Here is a 19,860-nt window from a genome sequence, read left to right as displayed (position 1 = left end):
TGACATCAACTCCACCCCCCGCCCCCCACAAAGCAGTGCAGTATTCAAAAGCTAGAGAGAAGTTTCGGCTTTCCACCCTCACATGTCCAGTCCCATCAGATTATCTGAAAAGTGTTTTTTTTAAAGGAAATTTCAAAAGAAATTAGGCACGCCTATTCAGGAGGGAATGTTTTGTGAAGATAAAACTCTTGAATTATAAGACAAGCAAGGTTTCCTCCCATAAAAGAGCTTTGCTTTACAGGGACCTTGAAAAAGCTCAAGCTGAAATACAGCAGTAAAGGAAAATGGCATTCTGATATACTTTATGACGTGCTTAAAGTGAATGCAAACCGCCACACCATATAATAAACAAGTAGTTTTTTTATTATTATAAAAGCCAACTCATCCACTCATGTCGGACCGAAGGACATGATTTTTTCTGTATCCACCTGAACATTAAGGAAGGTGCTAATGGCCACTTCAAACAATATGACTATCATGCTGATGCTTTGTGTGTGTGTGTGTGTACCTTGGTTTTATTGTATTTTATGTTGTAAGCCGCCTTGATAAATGTTATGAAAATGTGGATCATAACCATTCAAATAAATACACAAATACCATGTGAACTTTGCTTGAAACATTACATGGTTGCTACATGCTGCAAGCTGTTTTATGAGGTGTAGCTTTATTGCATGTGCTGCAATAAAATATTCCAATGTGGCAAGGAACCAGTGGCATTCAACAAAATTGTGCCAACGAACAATCTTGTCTCAATAACAACAATACCTCGCTAGACGAAAAACACGCTAGACGAAAGGCATTCGCTAACGAAAGGGTGACTCGCAAGACGAATTTTCCTATGGCCGCGACTCGCAAAATGAAAACGTTTTGCGGTTTCCCCCCCGTAAAACCGCACTTCCTCTGACCGTGCTTCGCAAGACGAAATGTTTGCTATACGACAACACTCGCGAAACGAATTAATTTCGTCTTGCGAGGCACCACTGTAACCAGGGCTTTTTTCCCCCTACCGGAACTCAGTTCTGGCACCACTCAGGTGAACACCATTGCCATTATAAGAGAACAGGGAGGCTTCATGGTGAGTTCTGGCACCTCCTTTTCTAAAAAAATAGCACTGATAGTATTATTATTATTATTATTATTATTATTATTATTATTATTATTATGCTGCCCACCTGACTGAGTTGCCCATAAATGAAGGCACAAGGATTGCAAACACCTCTGAAAGGATATTGCCATTCTAGATCTAAAAGAGGCTCAGAAAAGGAACTGGCCTGCAAAGCTAAAGAACTCAGTACTGAGCTTGATTAATTCATAGTCCAGCTCTGCTTAAGGCAGTCTTCTGTCTTCTTTAATTAATGGTCTGGCCTATATAACGTAGGACCCACCAAGCTGAATGTATCCTTCCAGCTCACCTACTGAGGTCTCAATAAATTTGCTGTTTTTGTTAAGTACCCGTAACTATAAATTTAGTGGCCTGGTAGGCCACTGTGCATTGGGCTACATTTGACTTGGTGGGTCGCACTTCCCTGCTCATTCTTCCCTTCCCCCAAATTTGCTTCTAACTAGATCAAGCAGCGTTTGGGATTATTATCAGGACACCATAAAAGGCTGAAATTTAGTCACTTGGCTTAAAAGAGAAAGAAAACACACCTCATATCTGAAGGGGCACTGTGTCCTCACAACATTTAAGGATTACAGGATGACAGAGCAGATTTGATTTACACTCTCTGTGCAGTTTGTATTAAAACTAATCCGTCTTTAAGGATGATTGTTTTTGGCACAGAAAAAAGGTTAAACAGTTAATTTCCAAAAAGCATAAAAGGAACTTGGGAGAGTGGGGGGATATTCAAACTCACAACTTTATCCATTTTCATAATATATATCAAGCTGTAATTGCAAGATCATAAGTGATGATTTGCTGCACTCCTGGCTCCCCAACAAAGACTTATTGCAGGGGCAGTTCCTGTATATCCTAAACTGCACCTACAGCTAGTCTAATGTTGTGACTACAGTCGTACCTTGGAAGTCAAATGGAATCTGTTCCAGAAGTCCATTCGACTTCCAAAACATTCGGAAACCAAAGTGCGGCTTCTGATTGGCTGCAGGAAGCTCCTGCAGCCAATCAGAAGCCGCAGAAGCCCCATCGGATGTTCGGCTTCCAAAAATAGTTCGCAAACTGGAACAGTCACTTTCGGGTTTGTCAGCAATATCAAAAGCAACACGATGAACAGAAACAAATACAATATGAAAAACTTTATGGAATGATTCAAAACATCAAAACTAACAAACTGAAGTCACTGAAAGTCTCTGAAAGTCCTTAAATGAATCACGATGCCAGACTTTACCCGGTGGAGAACAAGCTGTGAAGCTTTGTATAATCAGCAAATGTCCAATTCTGATGTCCAACTCTGAATAGTGTTTCCGGATAACAACTACGGTTTCATTGAATTCTTCAAAACTATAAAAACTATCATTGGATTTCCTGTCCAGCTGACTATTCATTTAGTTATTGCCTGATGTGGCTAAGAAGAGGCCCAGTTTGAATGTCACAATAAGAACATTGCTACCATTCATGAAAATAACCCAGATCAGCAGTCGCATGTTGAAAACAGCCAAGCACACAATCTCTCAGATATGTAGCAACAATGAATTTTGTGGGCCAGGGTAGTCATTGATCATTTTTATACAGAATGGGTACTGAAGAGTCCTATTGCATTTGTGTACCAACTCCTCATTGTTGACATGCTTAATGATCTTCCATAACAGCAACCTGAGGTTTCTTTCTAACCACTGTATATGCATATACATTCTAGGGAGAGCTTACCTCTGGATCCTCCTCCTCCCTGGAATGACAGGTGATTCACACACAAAAAACACACTCATGACTTGCCCCATTCTTTGAGAAGCTAAGTCACAGGATTCCACTTTCAGGAACTTAAAACAATACATAAAAGTCCCAACAGGAGTATGGGGAACTACCCAAAGCATGTTATTCTCCGAGGCAGAAAATCCAAGTGGATTGCTAAAACTTTTTTTTTTTTTCAAGGGAGGGTGGGATCTGCTTTTCTTGAGAGACAATGGAGTGCACCTCTGGGGGTGAAGTCAAATTGCTGAGTTAGCAGCACCAAAGTGACCTCTCTGGGCAGTGTGTATGGAGGTCCTGGGCTGCCCAGATGACAAGACCCCCTCTTGGCCTTGCTGATGCGGTCCAAAGGAAATCAGAGCAATATGTTTGGCACCAGCTTGTCTGCAGGAGTTGCCAGCAGGAGGCATACAAGACGCCATCCAACAAACTGACAATTTGGGGCTTCTCCATCCAAACTGCAACCTCCCCTTCTCACCTCTCTTCCCTACGAAGTAAATTAGGCTTGAGAAAAAGCCTCCTACTGAAGCCAGTAAGAGTCCCCCCCCCCAAGCCCTATCACTGAACAGAATGGGGGCTGATCTACATTGGTGCATTGTGTATACTGCGTTTTTTGTGCATATGTGTGCAGTATGTGAATATGCATGCTTAAATGTGAGTATATTGTATAAGTGTTTGCGTTGTGAGTGCGACTGAGAGTTTGGGGTGACCATGTCCAGCTCTAGGCCTAGCTCCCTTTGGACACAAACACTTTTGTTGCGGCCCTCAGCACCTCGGCAGTGGGAAATGTGGCCCTTGAGATGAAAAGGTTTGCCCATCCCTGCCTTAAATGACAGGTGGCAGATTCTGAAGTGAGATGGGCCACTTAACGCTCCTCAACAACAGCCCCAACCCTTTCAGGCTGAGCACCTGCTGTGCTATCTGTGAAGACAAAAGAGAATGCCTATACATGAAATCATACGCCATAATAAATGCCCTTTTCATTCAGGCACTACCTGTTAAGCGCTAAAGCGCCAAGCCAAGTGCAGAGGAAGGCTCCCTTGCTACGCTCGGGGACAGTTGTTTTCTCATTACATATGCTCACTGAGAATCATAATGCGCTCAGAGAGGTGAAGAACATAACTTCGTTTTTTGTTTTGTTTTGCTGAGCCACATGCTCAAATGGTCCAAGACCTTCTGTGGCATTTCCCAAAGTACTGCTCAGGAAATAGGCCTGGTGTTACTGTTGTGATTTATTCAGTGCTTTTAGGAGGCAATGGTCTGGTGAAAAGTGATCAAACAAGGGACATGCAGGACCAAGCTCCCACAACTGTGGCCATTTCTCTTGCCCTTCTTCCTGTCCCTACACTCTAATGTCCTATGGTAAGCTTTGCAAACCTTGTGCTCTCGGGATGTTTTGGACTACAACTTCCATCAGCTGCAGCCAGCTCAGTTGTACTGGCTGGAACTGATGGGAGTAGTTGTCCGAAACTTCTGGAGAGCACTGGGTTGGTGAGGGATGCCCTATGGCAGTCTTTCTCAGCCTTGGGTCCCCAAATTTTGTTGGACTAAACTCCCATCATCCTTGACCACTGGTCCTGCTAGCTAGGGATGATGGGAGTTGTAGTCCAGAAACATCTGGGAACCCAAGGTTGAGAAAGGCTGCCGTATGCTATAAGTCTCTTAAGGGATGTATGAATCTGCCAATTTCAGTTTTGCTCAGTTTCTCATTTTACCAGCCTTAAGTTCAATTTTCCACATTTCCAGAGCAGCCTGCACATATGAAATAAATCCTCAGGAAAATTCATCAGCATTATCATGCAAATTTCTCTTAATATACACATTTTTGCATGCAGTTTTGACTATTTTGCAAGCAATTTCCTCTAAAATATTGTATTCGTATATGTTGTTTTCACTAATGTATGCATTTTCAATCATGCTTTCGATAAATATACACATTTTTGTACACATTTTCTGGTTGGACAACTGAATTGCAAAACTCAGAGAAATGCTAATTTCAGGTAGCTGTGTTTCAGCTTGTGTATTGGTTTGAAAAGTATGCACTAGATAGTTTCTCATTACAATGCAAACAAAAATGAATTTATCCCCCATCCCTATCCCTCTTGCAGCAGATAATTACATGGGTATGAGAGTTTAGAAGCACTGTGTGCGGAATACTAAAGCAGGGGAAACACTTTGTAAATAGACATTATTAAACAATACTCTTTGAAGGGATCCAAAGTCAGCTATTGTTAAAAGAGGAGTTCTGAAACTCACAGTGAGAGGGAACGAATGTACTTCTGGCCCCATTATAAATTTTAGACCTCAGTAATTCTTCTCCCTCTCTGCTTCCATTCCTTCCTCCAACATGCAATGCACAGAGCTTTTCTATTACAACATCTTCTGTCTCTCTGAAGAGGCTGCTCAGATGCTTCATCAACAATACGTTCATTTTACAGTCACCCACTTGAAGACCCACAGTTCTTCCTGAACATATAAAGGGAGACATCCCAAATGGTGTCTGGGGAGACAGAAGTGGGCGAATAATGCTGGTGTCAGTCACTCATCTGTTATGTGATTAAAGGGTGTTCTTTTCAAGAATTATAGGCTAGATACCAGCAACAGAGCATTTACCCGAATCATGCTCCAGGCTACACTTACAACATCTTAGAAGGAACCAAACTCTTATGGAGACCTGATGCACCACTGATGCCTTCTTCAGTGGAAGCCTATTGAGTTAAGTTGCTGATGAGATTATGGATCTCTGAATGCCCAGAGAGTAGTCTCTTCCTGGCACAACATCCAGAGAAATATATTTGAGAACTCCTATTGAACACTGCTCTTAGTGCATGCCCAGATGGCATCTGCTTGCACTCTCAGGTCTGGTATTGTGGCACCCAACCAGAAGTGCGGAAGATTCTGAAAGGTAAAACTTTACAGGACATTGCCTTGCTCACTTTGGGAAGATATTTTATATCCACCTCTCCAACATGCATGGCATTATGATGTGACATTAATGAATCAATTGTGTGGGTGTTGTTGTTTTTAAATAATGGTTTTACAAACTGCTTTACACCATCTAAAACACCAATATTCTAGATGCAGGTTACATGGACTAATCGTCTGGAAATGTGCTGCAGAAAAAAGGCATTCCCCAGTTCCTGTTTATATGATCAAGCGTCTAAGGTACTGGAAGAACATTCTGTTGCTTAATAGGATTCTTTTCTTGGTGAGTCCTCAGGGGTTTCTCAGGGGTAGTGACAATCTATCAGCTAAATATGAATTTTTGTATACGCCGCAATAGTAAAACAGAATATTAACCCAATTGATCATTACAATAACTATAACTGTCAATCACCTCAATGTGTGCTTAGCCAAGTGGTTTCGTTGTTAACTTTGCCTGTTGTTTTAAAGATGGCGATTTAACATTGCAGATTAAAAATTTTCCAACCAGGGGGCATCCATTACTCATGAACAGGGGCTGACCTCAAAAGTACATCTAACTGCAAATGTAACATCAGGCCAGTTATTATATGTTTATGGTGGTGATTTAGGGCTAGATTTATAGGAATAACTGGGTAGCCTTTGCTCAGATTTAAGCTCCAAGTCACAACCGGTTTTACCATCCTCAAACTTTCTGAAGCTCATTCATTTCCACCGCCTGCCCCCAGTAATCTCAGCTTACATTTTATGAGGGCAAAAGTACACAATGTTGCAGCAAATACAGATCCCCAATGCCCCCATTGCTCAGGCAATGGCAATTTGGGGGCAGTGGGGCACTCTCAGAGAAATAAATGACAGAAGGGAAGAAGTTGCTTAAGCATTCCTCCGCCCACCAGTTATCTTCTGCAAACTCCACCCCTCCACCACTATCCCTGGTTTATTTCTGGTCTCTGAGCTTTAGCTGGGGAAACAACAGTTGGGGGAAGAGGATGTGGGAAAGAACTGTCAGGCAGATGAAATGTTAAATATTCCCTCCTGGGCATTGGTTTCCCTTTGCAAATGCTCGCCACCCCTATATGAACATTAACCTTACGAGGCTAGCACAAGTTTGGGGGGGGGGGTGTCTCATGATCCCCTCCTTAAAGCTCATTTTGGCTGGTTGCATGCTAGTATCCTGGGTCCAGATGTGTACTACTAATGCAGGCAATGGTCTCCTTAGTACAGATAGACCAGTTGGAAAAAAATACACACACGTTGTGCACCAGGGACAGCTTTTTGATGAAAGGATATAGCGCTTCCTTGTGCTGTGTGAATGCCAGTGACAACATTCATGTTCATCTGTTCTTTCTTCCCCTAAAGGTAATTGCAGGACATGCATCCTTGGATGCAGGGATCACCATGGGAATTAGGGTATTTAACAAATCATACACTAAACAGCTGACTCCTGCGGATGCTTGAATAGAACAGGCAGAGCACAGCTGTCACCCGTCATACGCCTCTTCAAACACTATCCTTCATTACAAGCACATTTGGACCTTCTCCTATCAAGCGCCAAGCAAAGAGCATCGCTTTTACCTGGAAAGAGATCGCTTGGGCTCCCATCCCCTCAGAATCACTCATTTGTGATTATTTGTGCAGTGCGACATGAGAACGTTAAGAAAAGTCCTGGTGGATGAGGATGAAGACTCTTTCAGTTGAACATCCTGTTCTTGCAGAGGCCAGCCGGATGCCCATAAGCATCTCACAGCACCTCACAGAAGTGAGGGAGTGGAGGGAGTGGAGACAGAAGTACCGGTAGTAAAGGATGACCTCATCCTGATCCCAAGTTTTACAAGACACTGTCTAATCGTCACGAGGCGGAATAAAACGTGCAGCAGCAGCAGCCAACCTCCTTGCCCCCTGACACCAAAAACCTCATGTAAATGATTAAGCGGAAGCAAAAATGCTAGTAGCTCACCTGGCTCAAGAAGTTTCATTTCAGAATAAGACAACAAAACTCCATGTTTGCTGCATTAGTGCCTGTTACAGCTCTTGTCTGTACCTTCTCCCACTTCTCCAGTCAGTCAGTCAGTCAGTCAGTCAGTCAGTCAGAGCTCTTCTTGTCCTTAGTCCCCTGTGATGTTTTCCCACATTTTTTCTCTCATTAGCCCATCTTTCCCTCAACTTCCTGAATACCAATGCCTTTTAATACTGTATATACTGATGTCTGTTACCAGATAATGTGAACAAGCGGTACTATTAATAGAGGTGTCTAGGCTGCTTTTCATTCTGACCCCTCAGGAAGGCCTTTAAGAACAACAGAACAAAATGCACCGGACAAATTCTGAGGCGGAAGGGGGAGGGGGAATCCACATTTTTTCAGCATCTTAGGACATCATTTCCTTTGTTTGTGGGTTCATTATAGATGCTTACTAGTTTTTGCATTTTAAAAAATTCATTTTAAACGGAATTTAATGTTGTATTTTTAAATTATTGCAACCCAGCCTGGGACCTTATGGTGAAGGTAAGAAATTGAAATAATAATAGTAGCAACAAGTGTTAATCATTAATAAATTACTACTACTGATGAAGTTGAGCTACCATTGCCTTAAAATAATAATAATAATAATAATAATAATAATAATAATAATAATAATAGGCTTCATTTCAAACCGGAATTAAGATTGCCGGAAAAAATATCAACAACCTCAGATATGCTGATGATACTACCTTGATGGCAGAAAGTGAGGAGGAATTAAAGAACCTTTTAATGAGGGTGAAAGAGGAGAGCGCAAAATATGGTCTGAAGCTCAACATCAAAAAAACTAAGATCATGGCCACTGATCCCATCACCTCCTGGCAAATAGAAGGGGAAGAAATGGAGGCAGTGAGAGAGTTCACTTTCTTGGGTTCCATGATCACTGCAGATGGTGACAGCAGTCACGAAATTAGAAGACGCCTGCTTCTTGGGAGAAAAGCAATGACAAACCTAGACAGCATCTTAAAAAGCAAAGACATCACCTTGCCAACAAAGGTCCGTATAGTTAGAGCTATGGTTTTCCCAGTAGTAATGTACGGAAGTGATAGCTGGACCATAAAGAAGGCTGATCGCCGAAGAATTGATGCTTTTGAATTATGGTGCTGGAGGAGACTCTTGAGAATCCCATGGACTGCAAGAAGATCAAACCTATTCATTCTCAAAGAAATCAGCCCTGAGTGCTCACTAGAAGGACAGATCCTGAAGTTGAGGCTCCAGTACTTTGGCCACCTTATGAGAAGAGAAGACTCCCTAGAAAAGACCCTGATGTTGGGAAAGATGGAGGGCACAAGGAGAAGGGGACGACAGAGGATGAGATGGTTGGACAGTGTTCTCGAAGCTACTAACATGAGTTTGGCCAAACTGCGAGAGGCAGTGGAGGATAGGCGTGCCTGGCGTGCTCTGGTCCATGGGGTCACGAAGAGTCGGACACGACTGAACGACTGAACAACAATAAGGCTTCATTTGCCTTAGCTACCCAGTTTCCTGGACCTCTTTTCACAACTTTCCACCCCTGACCAACCCTCTCTTGATCGTACTACCCTCAGGCCTGTGCAAGGGGTTTTCCCTTTGCCAAGTGGATATTTAAACCCCCCCATATAAAATGCAGCAAGCTCCTGATTTGAGCTCCATTCCACGAGAAGCTAGGATATTAAACAACATTCCAGGGCATCAAAGCAGTTCTACTATCATTGTCTATAACGTACACTAGTATAATCTCCTTGCCCACTTCAAAACCTGGCAGAAACTGCCTGTTTCATTTGAACTTGAAACGAAGGAATTATGCCCCAAATGTACATACCAACTTTTATTTTCTTTAGTTTTCAAGCGAAATAATCCAATTTCTTACACTGCTTGGAAATAAGTGGCTGGGCCCATATTTGAACTTGAAACACACGAATGTTTCCTGCGTTGCAAGTTTCGTGGCTCCACCGTAAAGTTTAAGAGAGATATTGCACTATAAGCAAACAGAAAACTTCAGATGTGTAAAACCAAAGGCCACCCCTTCGCTCCAAGCTTGGCCAATAGATTTGCTTTTATTTGAGCAAAGACAAGAATGATCTTGTGTATGAAAGGATACAGGTCATTAATAGAAAATCTCTATTCTCTGATGGCTGATGCCTTCCCTGCTCTTTTGCTGGTGTTTTGTGTGTGAAGCTATTCCCATGACTTTGCTAGGTCAGCAGTTAAACGTAATACCAAAGGATCCCTTTGAAAATTGCTGTGTGCTTAGAGTGAGGAACAACAAGGTGCTGAAGGTGAAACTGATTAGGTTTTCATTTGTGTAATTCTAGCAGCAATGCTTCTTCATGATCTTGCATATTTTGCAAGGTAAAATTCAAGCAAGACATGTAAACCTCCCAAAACCACCCACCTCCCAAAACCACGCTATTCGTAGCCATGATCTTTAAAAAAGAAAATTAAGCAGTGCAATGTGAGAGAGAAATTTGGGTAGGAGAAACTGCCTCGTCTAGAAGTAATAAAATGAGAGGATCTCATATAAAGCAGTTCTTAGAAGACATAAAAATAATAAAGCTATGAATGGATGGGATTGCATTTAGAAGACAATATTAGCCAACATTTCCCACCCCTCCTCCCAAAATACATGAATTCAAGGATGAGACTGAGATCACTATATCCCAAGACTCGTAGCATACCCAAGGATTTCAAAATGCTAACATATTTAACTAAATAACAAGTGCTGTTAGCTTTCCTTTCCCCAGTATTAATATTTGCTTTAGACAGTTACAAATGAGCAACTCTGCTTCGAGAAAGTAAACAAACATATCACTCAAACCCAAAAAGAGATTTCTCTGTTCACTCCCTGTGCCTTTTCTCTCTCTCTTTTTTAAAAAAGACAACAGCGATGCAGCAGAAAAGCAGCAAAATCAATTTTGTTGCTTACTGTCTCCCCTGATGCCTTTTCCAAGGTATTTTTAGTTGTTCTGATTAAAAATTTACTTCCTACGTACCACTGACAGCACAGTTCATTTCTGGATTAGAGTTTTATGTACCGGTATTTCTTCCTGGCTCCTTCTGTATCTCTCTTTACCTAACCATGCAAAAAGAAGTATCCTTCCTGTCAGGCCTCGCAATGCAAGGCCCAGTTTCCTGTACTAGATAAAGGAAATCTCAAACATAAAGATATTCTGCTTTGCTGTGCGTAACAAAAAGAGACTGAAATATGTCTCTAAGAAGGTGGCACACTCTCCTTTGTTAGAGGCCAGATGGTCAACCTATCAGGAATGTTAGTGTGTTGGATTTCCTACATCAGCAAGAGTTTGACTACATGGCCCCAGAAATCCCTTCCAACTCTGCTTGAAAGGAGGGCTTGAGGTGAAGTTTTTCATGTGATAATTTTTATATCTAACTTAGAGCCAAGTTACAGGTAGGTAGCCGTGTTGGTCTGCCGTAGTCGAAACAAAATAAAAAATAAAAAAAATTCCTTCCAGTAGCACCTTAGAGACCAACTACGTTTGTTATATTGGTATGAGCTTTCGTGTGCATGCACACTTCTTCAGATACTTAGAGCCAAGTATCTTTGAGCTAGTGTGTTCACGTGAATAAATCTGGAAGATCAAGAGGCAAACGACACATTGGAAGAGTTTGAAGAGTTTGGATCTGATATCCCGCTTTATCACTACCCGAAGGAGTCTCAAAGTGGCTAACGTTCTCCTTTCCCTTCCTCCCCCACAACAAACACTCTGTGAGGTGAGTGGGGCTGAGAGACTTCAAAGAAGTGTGACTAGCCCAAGGTCACCCAGCAGCTGCATGTGGAGGAGCGGAGACGCGAACCCGGTTCCCCAGATTACAAGTCTACCGCTCTTAACCACTACACCACACTGACTCTCATTGCATACTGAGATGCATAACAAAGCTCCGATATTTTATTTGTTTGTTTGTTCTTTAAAATGAAAAGCAGCTCTCATGGAGTGGAAACAAGAGAGAAGAGTTGCCTGAGACTTTCCCTCATAAGTCATTTTCCCTCTCCACAACCTAAGTTTCTCACACTCATAACACTTCAGTTCCTGTTCCTTCCACTCATAAATGCCCCCCTCCCCAAGCTGCTCTTCATTTTTTTAAGTAAAAAAAAATACAGTTTCATTACAAACTAGTACTGTAGTTCACCTCTGAGGTTCAAAGCACAGACCAGCCATGTAACCCACAGAATGGCATTACGCAACTCATTCTCTCTCATACTAAGAAACTTCACAGGGTTGTTGTAAGAGGGATAAAGGGAGGCATGGACATACAGTGGTACCTTGAGGTACAAACTCCGCTAACCTGGAAGAGTTACTTTGAGTTGAGAACTTTGCCCCAGGATGAGAATGGAAACTGTGTGCCAGCGGCAGCACGAGGCCCCATTAGCGAAAGCATGACTCTAGTTAAGAACAGTTTCAGGTTAAGAACGGACCTCCGGAACGAATTAAGTTCGTAACTAGAGGTACCACTGCATTTAGAAACTGGCAGCTTGAAGCCGAGACCCCTCTGAGGAGGCTGCTTTGCAATGGTGGCGTGTGAGCCAAGCCATTCACTTGCCTGTATTACCTCACAACCGTGAATGAGGTGGTTTTCTCCATCCTATTATGGATTTGTTTTTTGCGTTTAACTGGAGAAGACTAATTTCAATGTTCACCGAAAAGCCTGCCACATGGAAAAAGGTCGCTGTGGAAAGCAATTTAAACCAGCCCCATTTGACAGACGTACAATCTCTGTTGGCCTTCAGACCCAGAGTCTACATTCACTTTCATTATAACGTTTCATAGAAGGTTCTGTTCTGCCAAACTCCAGATATTCTTTCATAGAAAACTCAAAACTTCTTCCTAGTCCTGGAGCATTTTCTCTTTGCCTCTCTGCCCCAAACCTATTCTCCTGCATCTTATTTTCCTCCCCACCCATCCCGTCCTTGTTACTTGAACACCTTAACTCATGTCCATTAATCCCAATACATTTCCTGCTCAACCAATGCTAATCCCAATGACTTCTCAAGTGAATATTAATTTCCTTTGGCTTGCTCTTCCTTGATCCAGCCATGCAAATACCAACTACTTTAAAAAATAAAATAAAATATTTACAAAATTTGCACCCAAACTTTGGCCCAGTCTTATCATGTTTGAACACTACAGTCATACCTCTTCTTGAGAATGCTTCATGTTGCGTTTTTTCAGGTTAAGAACACGGCAACCCCGGAAGTGTTTACTTTTGGGTTTCGCCCCCGTGCGCATGCGCAGAAGCATTCTACGCGGTTCACACATGCGCAGAAGCGCTCTATCGCGCTTTGCGTATGCGCAAAAGCGCCACTCTGGTTGCGGACTTTTCGGGGTGTGAACGGCACCCCAGAATGGATCATGTTCACAACCAGAGGTACCATTGTATATGCTTTTGGCAAACCTGTAAGTTTTTACAGGCGCTTTTCATCATAAACATCAAACTGTGGGTGGGGGGGAATATATGTCTGACTTACTTTGGATGTGTATATTCATCTATGAGGTGAACTTTTTCCACCACATCTCCTCCAATGGTTCGAACTAAATCATAGAAGTCATTTTCGGAGTATTTTTCAGAGGGCAGCCAGAAAGAGATATCGTTGATCACAGGAGGATATTTGCTGAGAGGCTAAAAAGCAACAACAAAAAGGTAATATTGCAGTTATGAAACAGCACTGGAGTTTTCCAATGGTGTAATACCGTTAATTGATTTCACATTCTATGGTAATTGTATGGAAGACAATTTCTCAAGCAGTATATAAGGACATGAGCAGACCAGTACAATTACAGAGTATTTTCTACAAAAACAGAAAAAATAGCTCTTTACTCACAGGTACTTTTTTACCCAGCTCTGCCACAACTCAAGTCAGCTCATGTGTCCTTACGTACTGTTTGAGAGAAAGTCCTCCATAAATATTTGCTATGGTCATGGCAGGCAGCCATAGGTGCGAATGTGTGTTTCAATGTCTCTTAAGTTTAATATGCATTTTAAGGTCTTCTTGTGATAAGTGCTGAAATGGAAATCTACAGGCACTCTGAAGAGAATGTTTATCACCTCACTGAAAATTATGCAGAGTTCACGGGGAGCATTAAAAACAGATGAACATCTAGACATGAAAATTTAATGGGCAGGTCAGTCATCCACAGAACTTTTCCGAAAAACAGAATATATCTACACACAGAGGCACTCTCTTGTGTGAACTCTTTTGCAAGTGCACATGTGAGCTCTTAATGTCGTTACTGGAAATGGCTCAGAATCACACCCTTCGACCAGGTTCCAAAAAAAAGAGAGCTTTGCCTCTTGATTTTACTAGAAAGGCCATCTGCTGCTGAAGAGACTAGCTTGCATTTAGATGGTACAGTGGCTTGTCTCTTTGACAGCAGGAAAGAAAATGATGCAGTGAAACCAGAAAGCAAAGCTCAGGCTGTGCACATAGCTCTCTCCCATGACTCTCTTCTCTTCATGCCAGGTTCCCCCCCCCCCTTACAAACCACCATTCACTTATTTATTTATTTTAAAATACCTGTAACCCTCTCTACAAGGACAGGATTTAAAACATAAAGCAAACAACTATACAACAAGCAACTGCAAAACAATAAAAACAAATAAAGGCAGCTAAGACAACAAAACAACTTTTCTCCAGTCTTATGAGTAAAAACACAGAAGGGTTTTTGCCAAACATTTTTTAATTGATTTTGCAACAATATAACTAAATGAACATAGTAACATTCATACAAAGGAAATAAAATGTGAACATGCCCCCCTCCCCTCTTGCTAGAAGCCTAGTAAGTATTCAGATTCAGATTCTATTTTTTGATCTTCACTTATGTTTGTTTACTATGTATATATATATTTAGTTGCTTCAACAGGGATCACCACAGTCTTTGGCACCTAAAGTAGAAAGGACACACGTGAACATAGTTCTGACAAAGGAAAAGCAGTTAGGAAGTCAAGATCCACACTGATGCAACCAGCAATGTAATCTCCATTTTGGACGCATTAACATATGTAACAAATTGGCATCAACTGGCATAGAAAGCATCTGTTTCTTTCCTCCTTTCAATACTGCTACATTATGGGTTATTTTCTCTGCAAGTGCTATTCTCCATGCATTCTTAAGCCATAGATCTAGTCTTCTTTCTTGTACATTTCATCAAGTTTGGCCTATGGAGGTTGGTTTGGAACACAGAAGTTAAGCAGGACTTCAGTGTAATAGAATTCCCAGTCACCACGTTCCCCTCATAATTCATTTTACACAGAGAATCTGTTGGGCGCTGAACGTTCCCCACCCTCCATTTTTTCCATGCAAGACCCTGTCGTCCTGGTTTTTTAAACTGTTTTATTCTCCAGCATGGCGGGGAAAATCCAGCAGATACATGAAGGCTAAAACTGGCAAACATCCCCCCCCCTCCTGCTGGTTTTGCATGTTTATTTATTAACATATAATCTTTGAAACATTTCCATTCCTTTTTAAATTTTTGATTTGACTGATATCTTACGACTGAGGTTAGCTTCGCCAGTTCTAAATATTCATTTAATTTGCAAATCCACTCCTCTTTTGAGGGCAAGATTTGAGATTTCCGTTTAGAAGCAATCACTACCCTGGCGAAACTGGCAAACATTTTCTGTTCCTCCACCACTCCTACCCTCGTTTCAGCCCAAACGAGAAATTACAATAAGACATGTCTGCTGGTGCAACCTTCAGTTTTGCCCTTAAAATGCACTGCCAAATTATCCTCAGGTGCATCAAGCATATACAGATTTCCTTACTTTGTCCCCCCCCCCCCGCCCACAGCAGCTGATGTGCTGTCCTGATTAATACAATATATTATCTCAATAAGAAAATTGTATTTTACGCCTGGAAAATGCTTTATGACAGAATAGTGAAATCCTAAGTGAATACCTGATAAAGCAATAAACCTGTAAGAAGGGCAAATTTACGGTGCAGTGATTAATACAGATCTGGCTGCACATGACGCAAACACTTTAATGAATATCTGATAAGGAATACTGTGAGAGTTTTAAATTAACAGCCCCACAGCGATCCCAATTGTGAATCACAAATGATTATCCAACTTGTTACATGAATAAACTTGTCAAACAAATTCATCGCCTGTATAGCAATTTCGAAACTCAACTCTCGATAAAGCCATCACACCGGTGCTCTTGATGAAATGCCAGTGTCCATGAAAGATGCTTCTCCCGTTAACACCAATGCCACAGTTGCATGTTAAAGAGTTTCAACAGATAATGTATGGCCACAAAGCTCATGTGAACTGGTTGATTTATATTATCAATGCAATAAAGCACTTGCATGATTGAGGCAGTATTTTTATAGCAAAAATAAAAATAAAAATATTTATTCTACTGTACACAATTGTATGCCCCAAGGTATGTATTCCACGTTTACATATATGAGATTTACGAACCACGTGCGTACACACAGAGTTTTAATTTCCTCGATGAGTTATTTATAAAATCATTTTTAACCCCACCTTTTGCTCCCTATATTCCTATGTGGCCCTAAAGGCGGCTCACAACACGTTAAAAACATAATACAATTAATTTACTGTAAGCAGCAAAGGAGGCAGGGAAAAAGAAGCATCTTGGAAAGTCAATTTTAAAAACGGTGTTAAATTTGAATTAATTTGTTGTTAATTTGTGTTTTTTTTTTAAAAAAAAATGGAAACCCAATAAAAATTAATTGCACAAAAAACAACAACCTTAATACAATTAAAGCAAAGCAAAACTTTAAAAGCCAATAAAATATAATTCCAAACAGGAAGTGGTGGGTGGGGGCAGGGTGCGGGAAAGAACCTAAAAAGCCAATCAAGAGTGGCCAACTAGACCTGTTACTTCAAGGATTATTTCAGCGTTGCTATCCAGTCTCTTGGTGTGTTGGATTTTTTGTTTGTTTTTTTGCAGGAGAGGGTGGAGCGGGTAAGGGAAATTCAGTTAGGGAAGCTGAATTTGTAGCAGCAACATGGGAGTGTGTGATTAACTGCTTTCCCACCCACGAGAGAATAAGGAAGATGCTTAAGAAGTGGTCTGCTGTTGCTGAAATGAACACAGATGGGTATATTCATGTAAAAGTCTCAAATCCTTTATGAGACAGAGAAGAGTGGCTGTTTGACCTGAGCTGATGACACTGCTGTAGTGTATAAATAAGAAATAAGAAATAAATAAATAAGAAATAACCACAACAAATGCTCTTGGAATACACTGCTTGCTTTTTAACAATGTCATCTGGAATTAAACCAAGAACAGACACCAGAACCTTGCTTGCTGCAAATCCAATCTCTTCTGATCCCACCCACCACCACCTCGTTACCATGCCTGGGTATAGCCCTGAATAGAGCAAGATCAATGGGTAAAACAATAATAAAGGCAACATAAATGATTTACAACTCATGAAAACTCAATTCCTTGCATGATTTAGTGCTGGCGTTACAATTATGGGGAAGGCTTTACCTGCTGACACCCCGTCCAAAAAAACAACTTAGTACTTGTGTGTGGTCCACAATTTACCCTGGGGCCCTCCACTCCAGCCACAAAACAGGATTCAAATCTGCGTGACCAAAAATGTGTGCAAAGGTGACGCGTTTGTGCTCTCTTTTGCAGGTGGGGCGAGGGGGCCAATCTTCCTACAGCATACCAAACCCAGGAAACCCACTTCTGCATATAACATAGCAGCTAAGACTGATCTGTTAATTCAACTCGTCTCCCCAGCATTCTCCTAGGGTTAAGGCACTCCTTTGTGCTTTTATTGCACCAATTTCTACCTTTTTTTCTAATTAAGCAGCTTCCTAGGAGGAAACTATTAGGACATCAAAATTCATGCCAGGTGCAAAATACACACCTCCTGAGCAATTGCCAGCAAAAATATTGCTGTTTAAAATTTACAGCACAGTGTAAAACAAAGGCAAATCTCTGTCATCATTCAATTTGAGCAGAAAAGTCCCACTAGTCATATATACCGGTAGCTAAACAGATTCCCTCTCCTGGTTGCTAAGGCCTCGCAATCTAGGAAAACGTGACTCGTGATCCTGCGTACATCTTAATATGCAAAAATTGCGGGGGGAAAGAAACAAAGCGAACTCAGGAATGCACAGGGCATCTGTGAAAGCTTCTCTGGGCCAGTGACGGAGCTGCTGTAATAGTTTGAGAAGTCACCAAGGCAACTTCTAAATTTCACCACCACCACCACCACCAGATGTGGTTTGCTTCTTCACTGCACTGGACATTGTGAAATTTAGCCTTCGGGGTTGGTGGGTAAGATATGCCCAGCCTTCTTTAAGCCAGTATATGGCATCATCAAATTATGTTCCCTAAGAGGTCATGCCGAAATATTTCAGCAACTGGCCTAAGCTCAGAAGTGGTGGCTGTGACTTGCTGATTGGGATTCCCATAATAGCCACATCCCTTCGGTTTCCTAGAAAATGTGTGCCCTTTGCCACATGGTGGCCTCATATGATCTTACAGCAAGGTGCATGCAACCTGGTAGATGTCAACCACGTTAGTCATATGACAGTGTGGAGACAGTGAACTTAGTTGAACTATCTGCAAATAACTGCTGTCCCCATGCCACCCAGCTCATGATAAATCAGCTAGGCCAGGGGTCAGCAATCTTTTTCAGCAGGGGGTTGGTCCACTGTCCCTCAGACCTTGTGTTTTTTTTTGGGGGGGGGGGATGAACGAATTCCTATGCCCCACAAATAACCCAGAGATGCATTTTAAATAAAAGCACACATTCTGCTATTGTAAAAACACCAGGCAGGCCCCACAAATAACCCAGAAATGCATTTTAAATAAAAGGACACATTCTACTCATGTAAAAACACGTTGATTTCCAGACTGTCTGCGGGCCAGATTTAGAAGGCGATTGGGCCAGATCCGGCCCCCGGGCCTTAGTTTGCCTACCCATGAGCTAGGCAGTATGGGCAGGTGGGCAGAGCTCCCCAGGGCTTGGCAGGCCTCACAGAATGGCTGAGGGTCAGGGGTTGCATTTGGAAACTGCACCAGCATCATTTAATAAAAAAGGAAGCATCGACAATATGCGTAATGCTGTAAATTAGTACTGGCCACAGACCTAGGCTTCATTACACTGGACTTCACACACCCTCAAATAATAACTGCTTGCATTTCCGAAGCTTAACAAACAAATGAATTAAAAGTGCATCTCATCTGGAGTTGTTGTTTTTTGGGGGTCTTTTTTTCCCTTCATCCGATAGCAAAGTTGAATGGGAATTTTAACTGTCATTTGCACACTTCCATTATCAGGATTTATTTGCATTTGCCAGGGTCAGGACAGGAGGACACTGGACTTAATGGAGCTCAATTATGAGAAAACATGTACTTAAGACTGACTTTTAAAAAGAAAAAGAAAAAAAATGAAAAAATGCAGCTAGAAAAATACCTGATGTTAATAAGCAATATATACAGAGGATGAGCCTACATACTGAGGGGATTTTTCTTCTTCTTTTTGTGAGGGAGGGTAGTGTATTTATGTGTGCTCTGTGCCCAGAAACACATTTCTCCTCTCCCCATTCCTTATAAGTGAGTGCAGGTTGTGTTTGGAGCAGGGAGGGAGGTTTTGCCCTCCTTGCAAATGTTGTCCAGAACTGTTAAAAAGTGATTCACTTAAGTGGGAGAAACCACACTGGTTTATCAGAAGACACAACTGGAGTACCTGGTACCAGACCCATTGACACCAGTCCTTAAGTATTAATCTTAATGTTATCTGCACAATCTCAGGTGCCATTTTTCTTGGTCACTGAGAAGCGTGACAGAATGTTGGGAGCTTTTATGGAGATGCTAATCTAGAAGGGCCTTTATATATGCAAATATATCTCAGCAACAGAAATTGCTCTATGGATTACTTAAGCATTCAGTGCAACCATTATACGTTACCTTTTGGAATAATAATAAAGACTACACTTTGTGTAAGTCAAGGATTCATTTTTTATATGTATTCATTTATGAGCTGTTTGTTGAAAGAAGTCTCAGAGGCAAAACTCTTGAGTGGATAAAAATTTAGAGTGCATTCTGCAGTGTGGCACAATTACTTTTT

General features: G+C 41.6%; 1 protein-coding gene across 1 annotated transcript in view; it reads right to left on the bottom strand.

The window, feature by feature from the left end:
• The window catches only part of FARS2 (phenylalanyl-tRNA synthetase 2, mitochondrial), a 190,507-nt gene that overhangs the window by 46,288 nt on the left and 124,359 nt on the right, over positions 1 to 19,860 (bottom strand). Inside the window, exon 7 of the mRNA XM_033154506.1 lies at positions 13,267 to 13,418. Coding sequence (XP_033010397.1) covers positions 13,267 to 13,418 — 152 coding nt within the window. The remainder of the gene's footprint in view (positions 1 to 13,266; positions 13,419 to 19,860) is intronic.

This window comes from Lacerta agilis, chromosome 7 (genome assembly GCF_009819535.1).
Source record: "Lacerta agilis isolate rLacAgi1 chromosome 7, rLacAgi1.pri, whole genome shotgun sequence".
Lineage (NCBI taxonomy): Eukaryota > Metazoa > Chordata > Lepidosauria > Squamata > Lacertidae > Lacerta > Lacerta agilis.
Note: the sequence above shows the minus strand (reverse complement) of the source record. Positions and strands in the feature narration are given on the sequence as shown.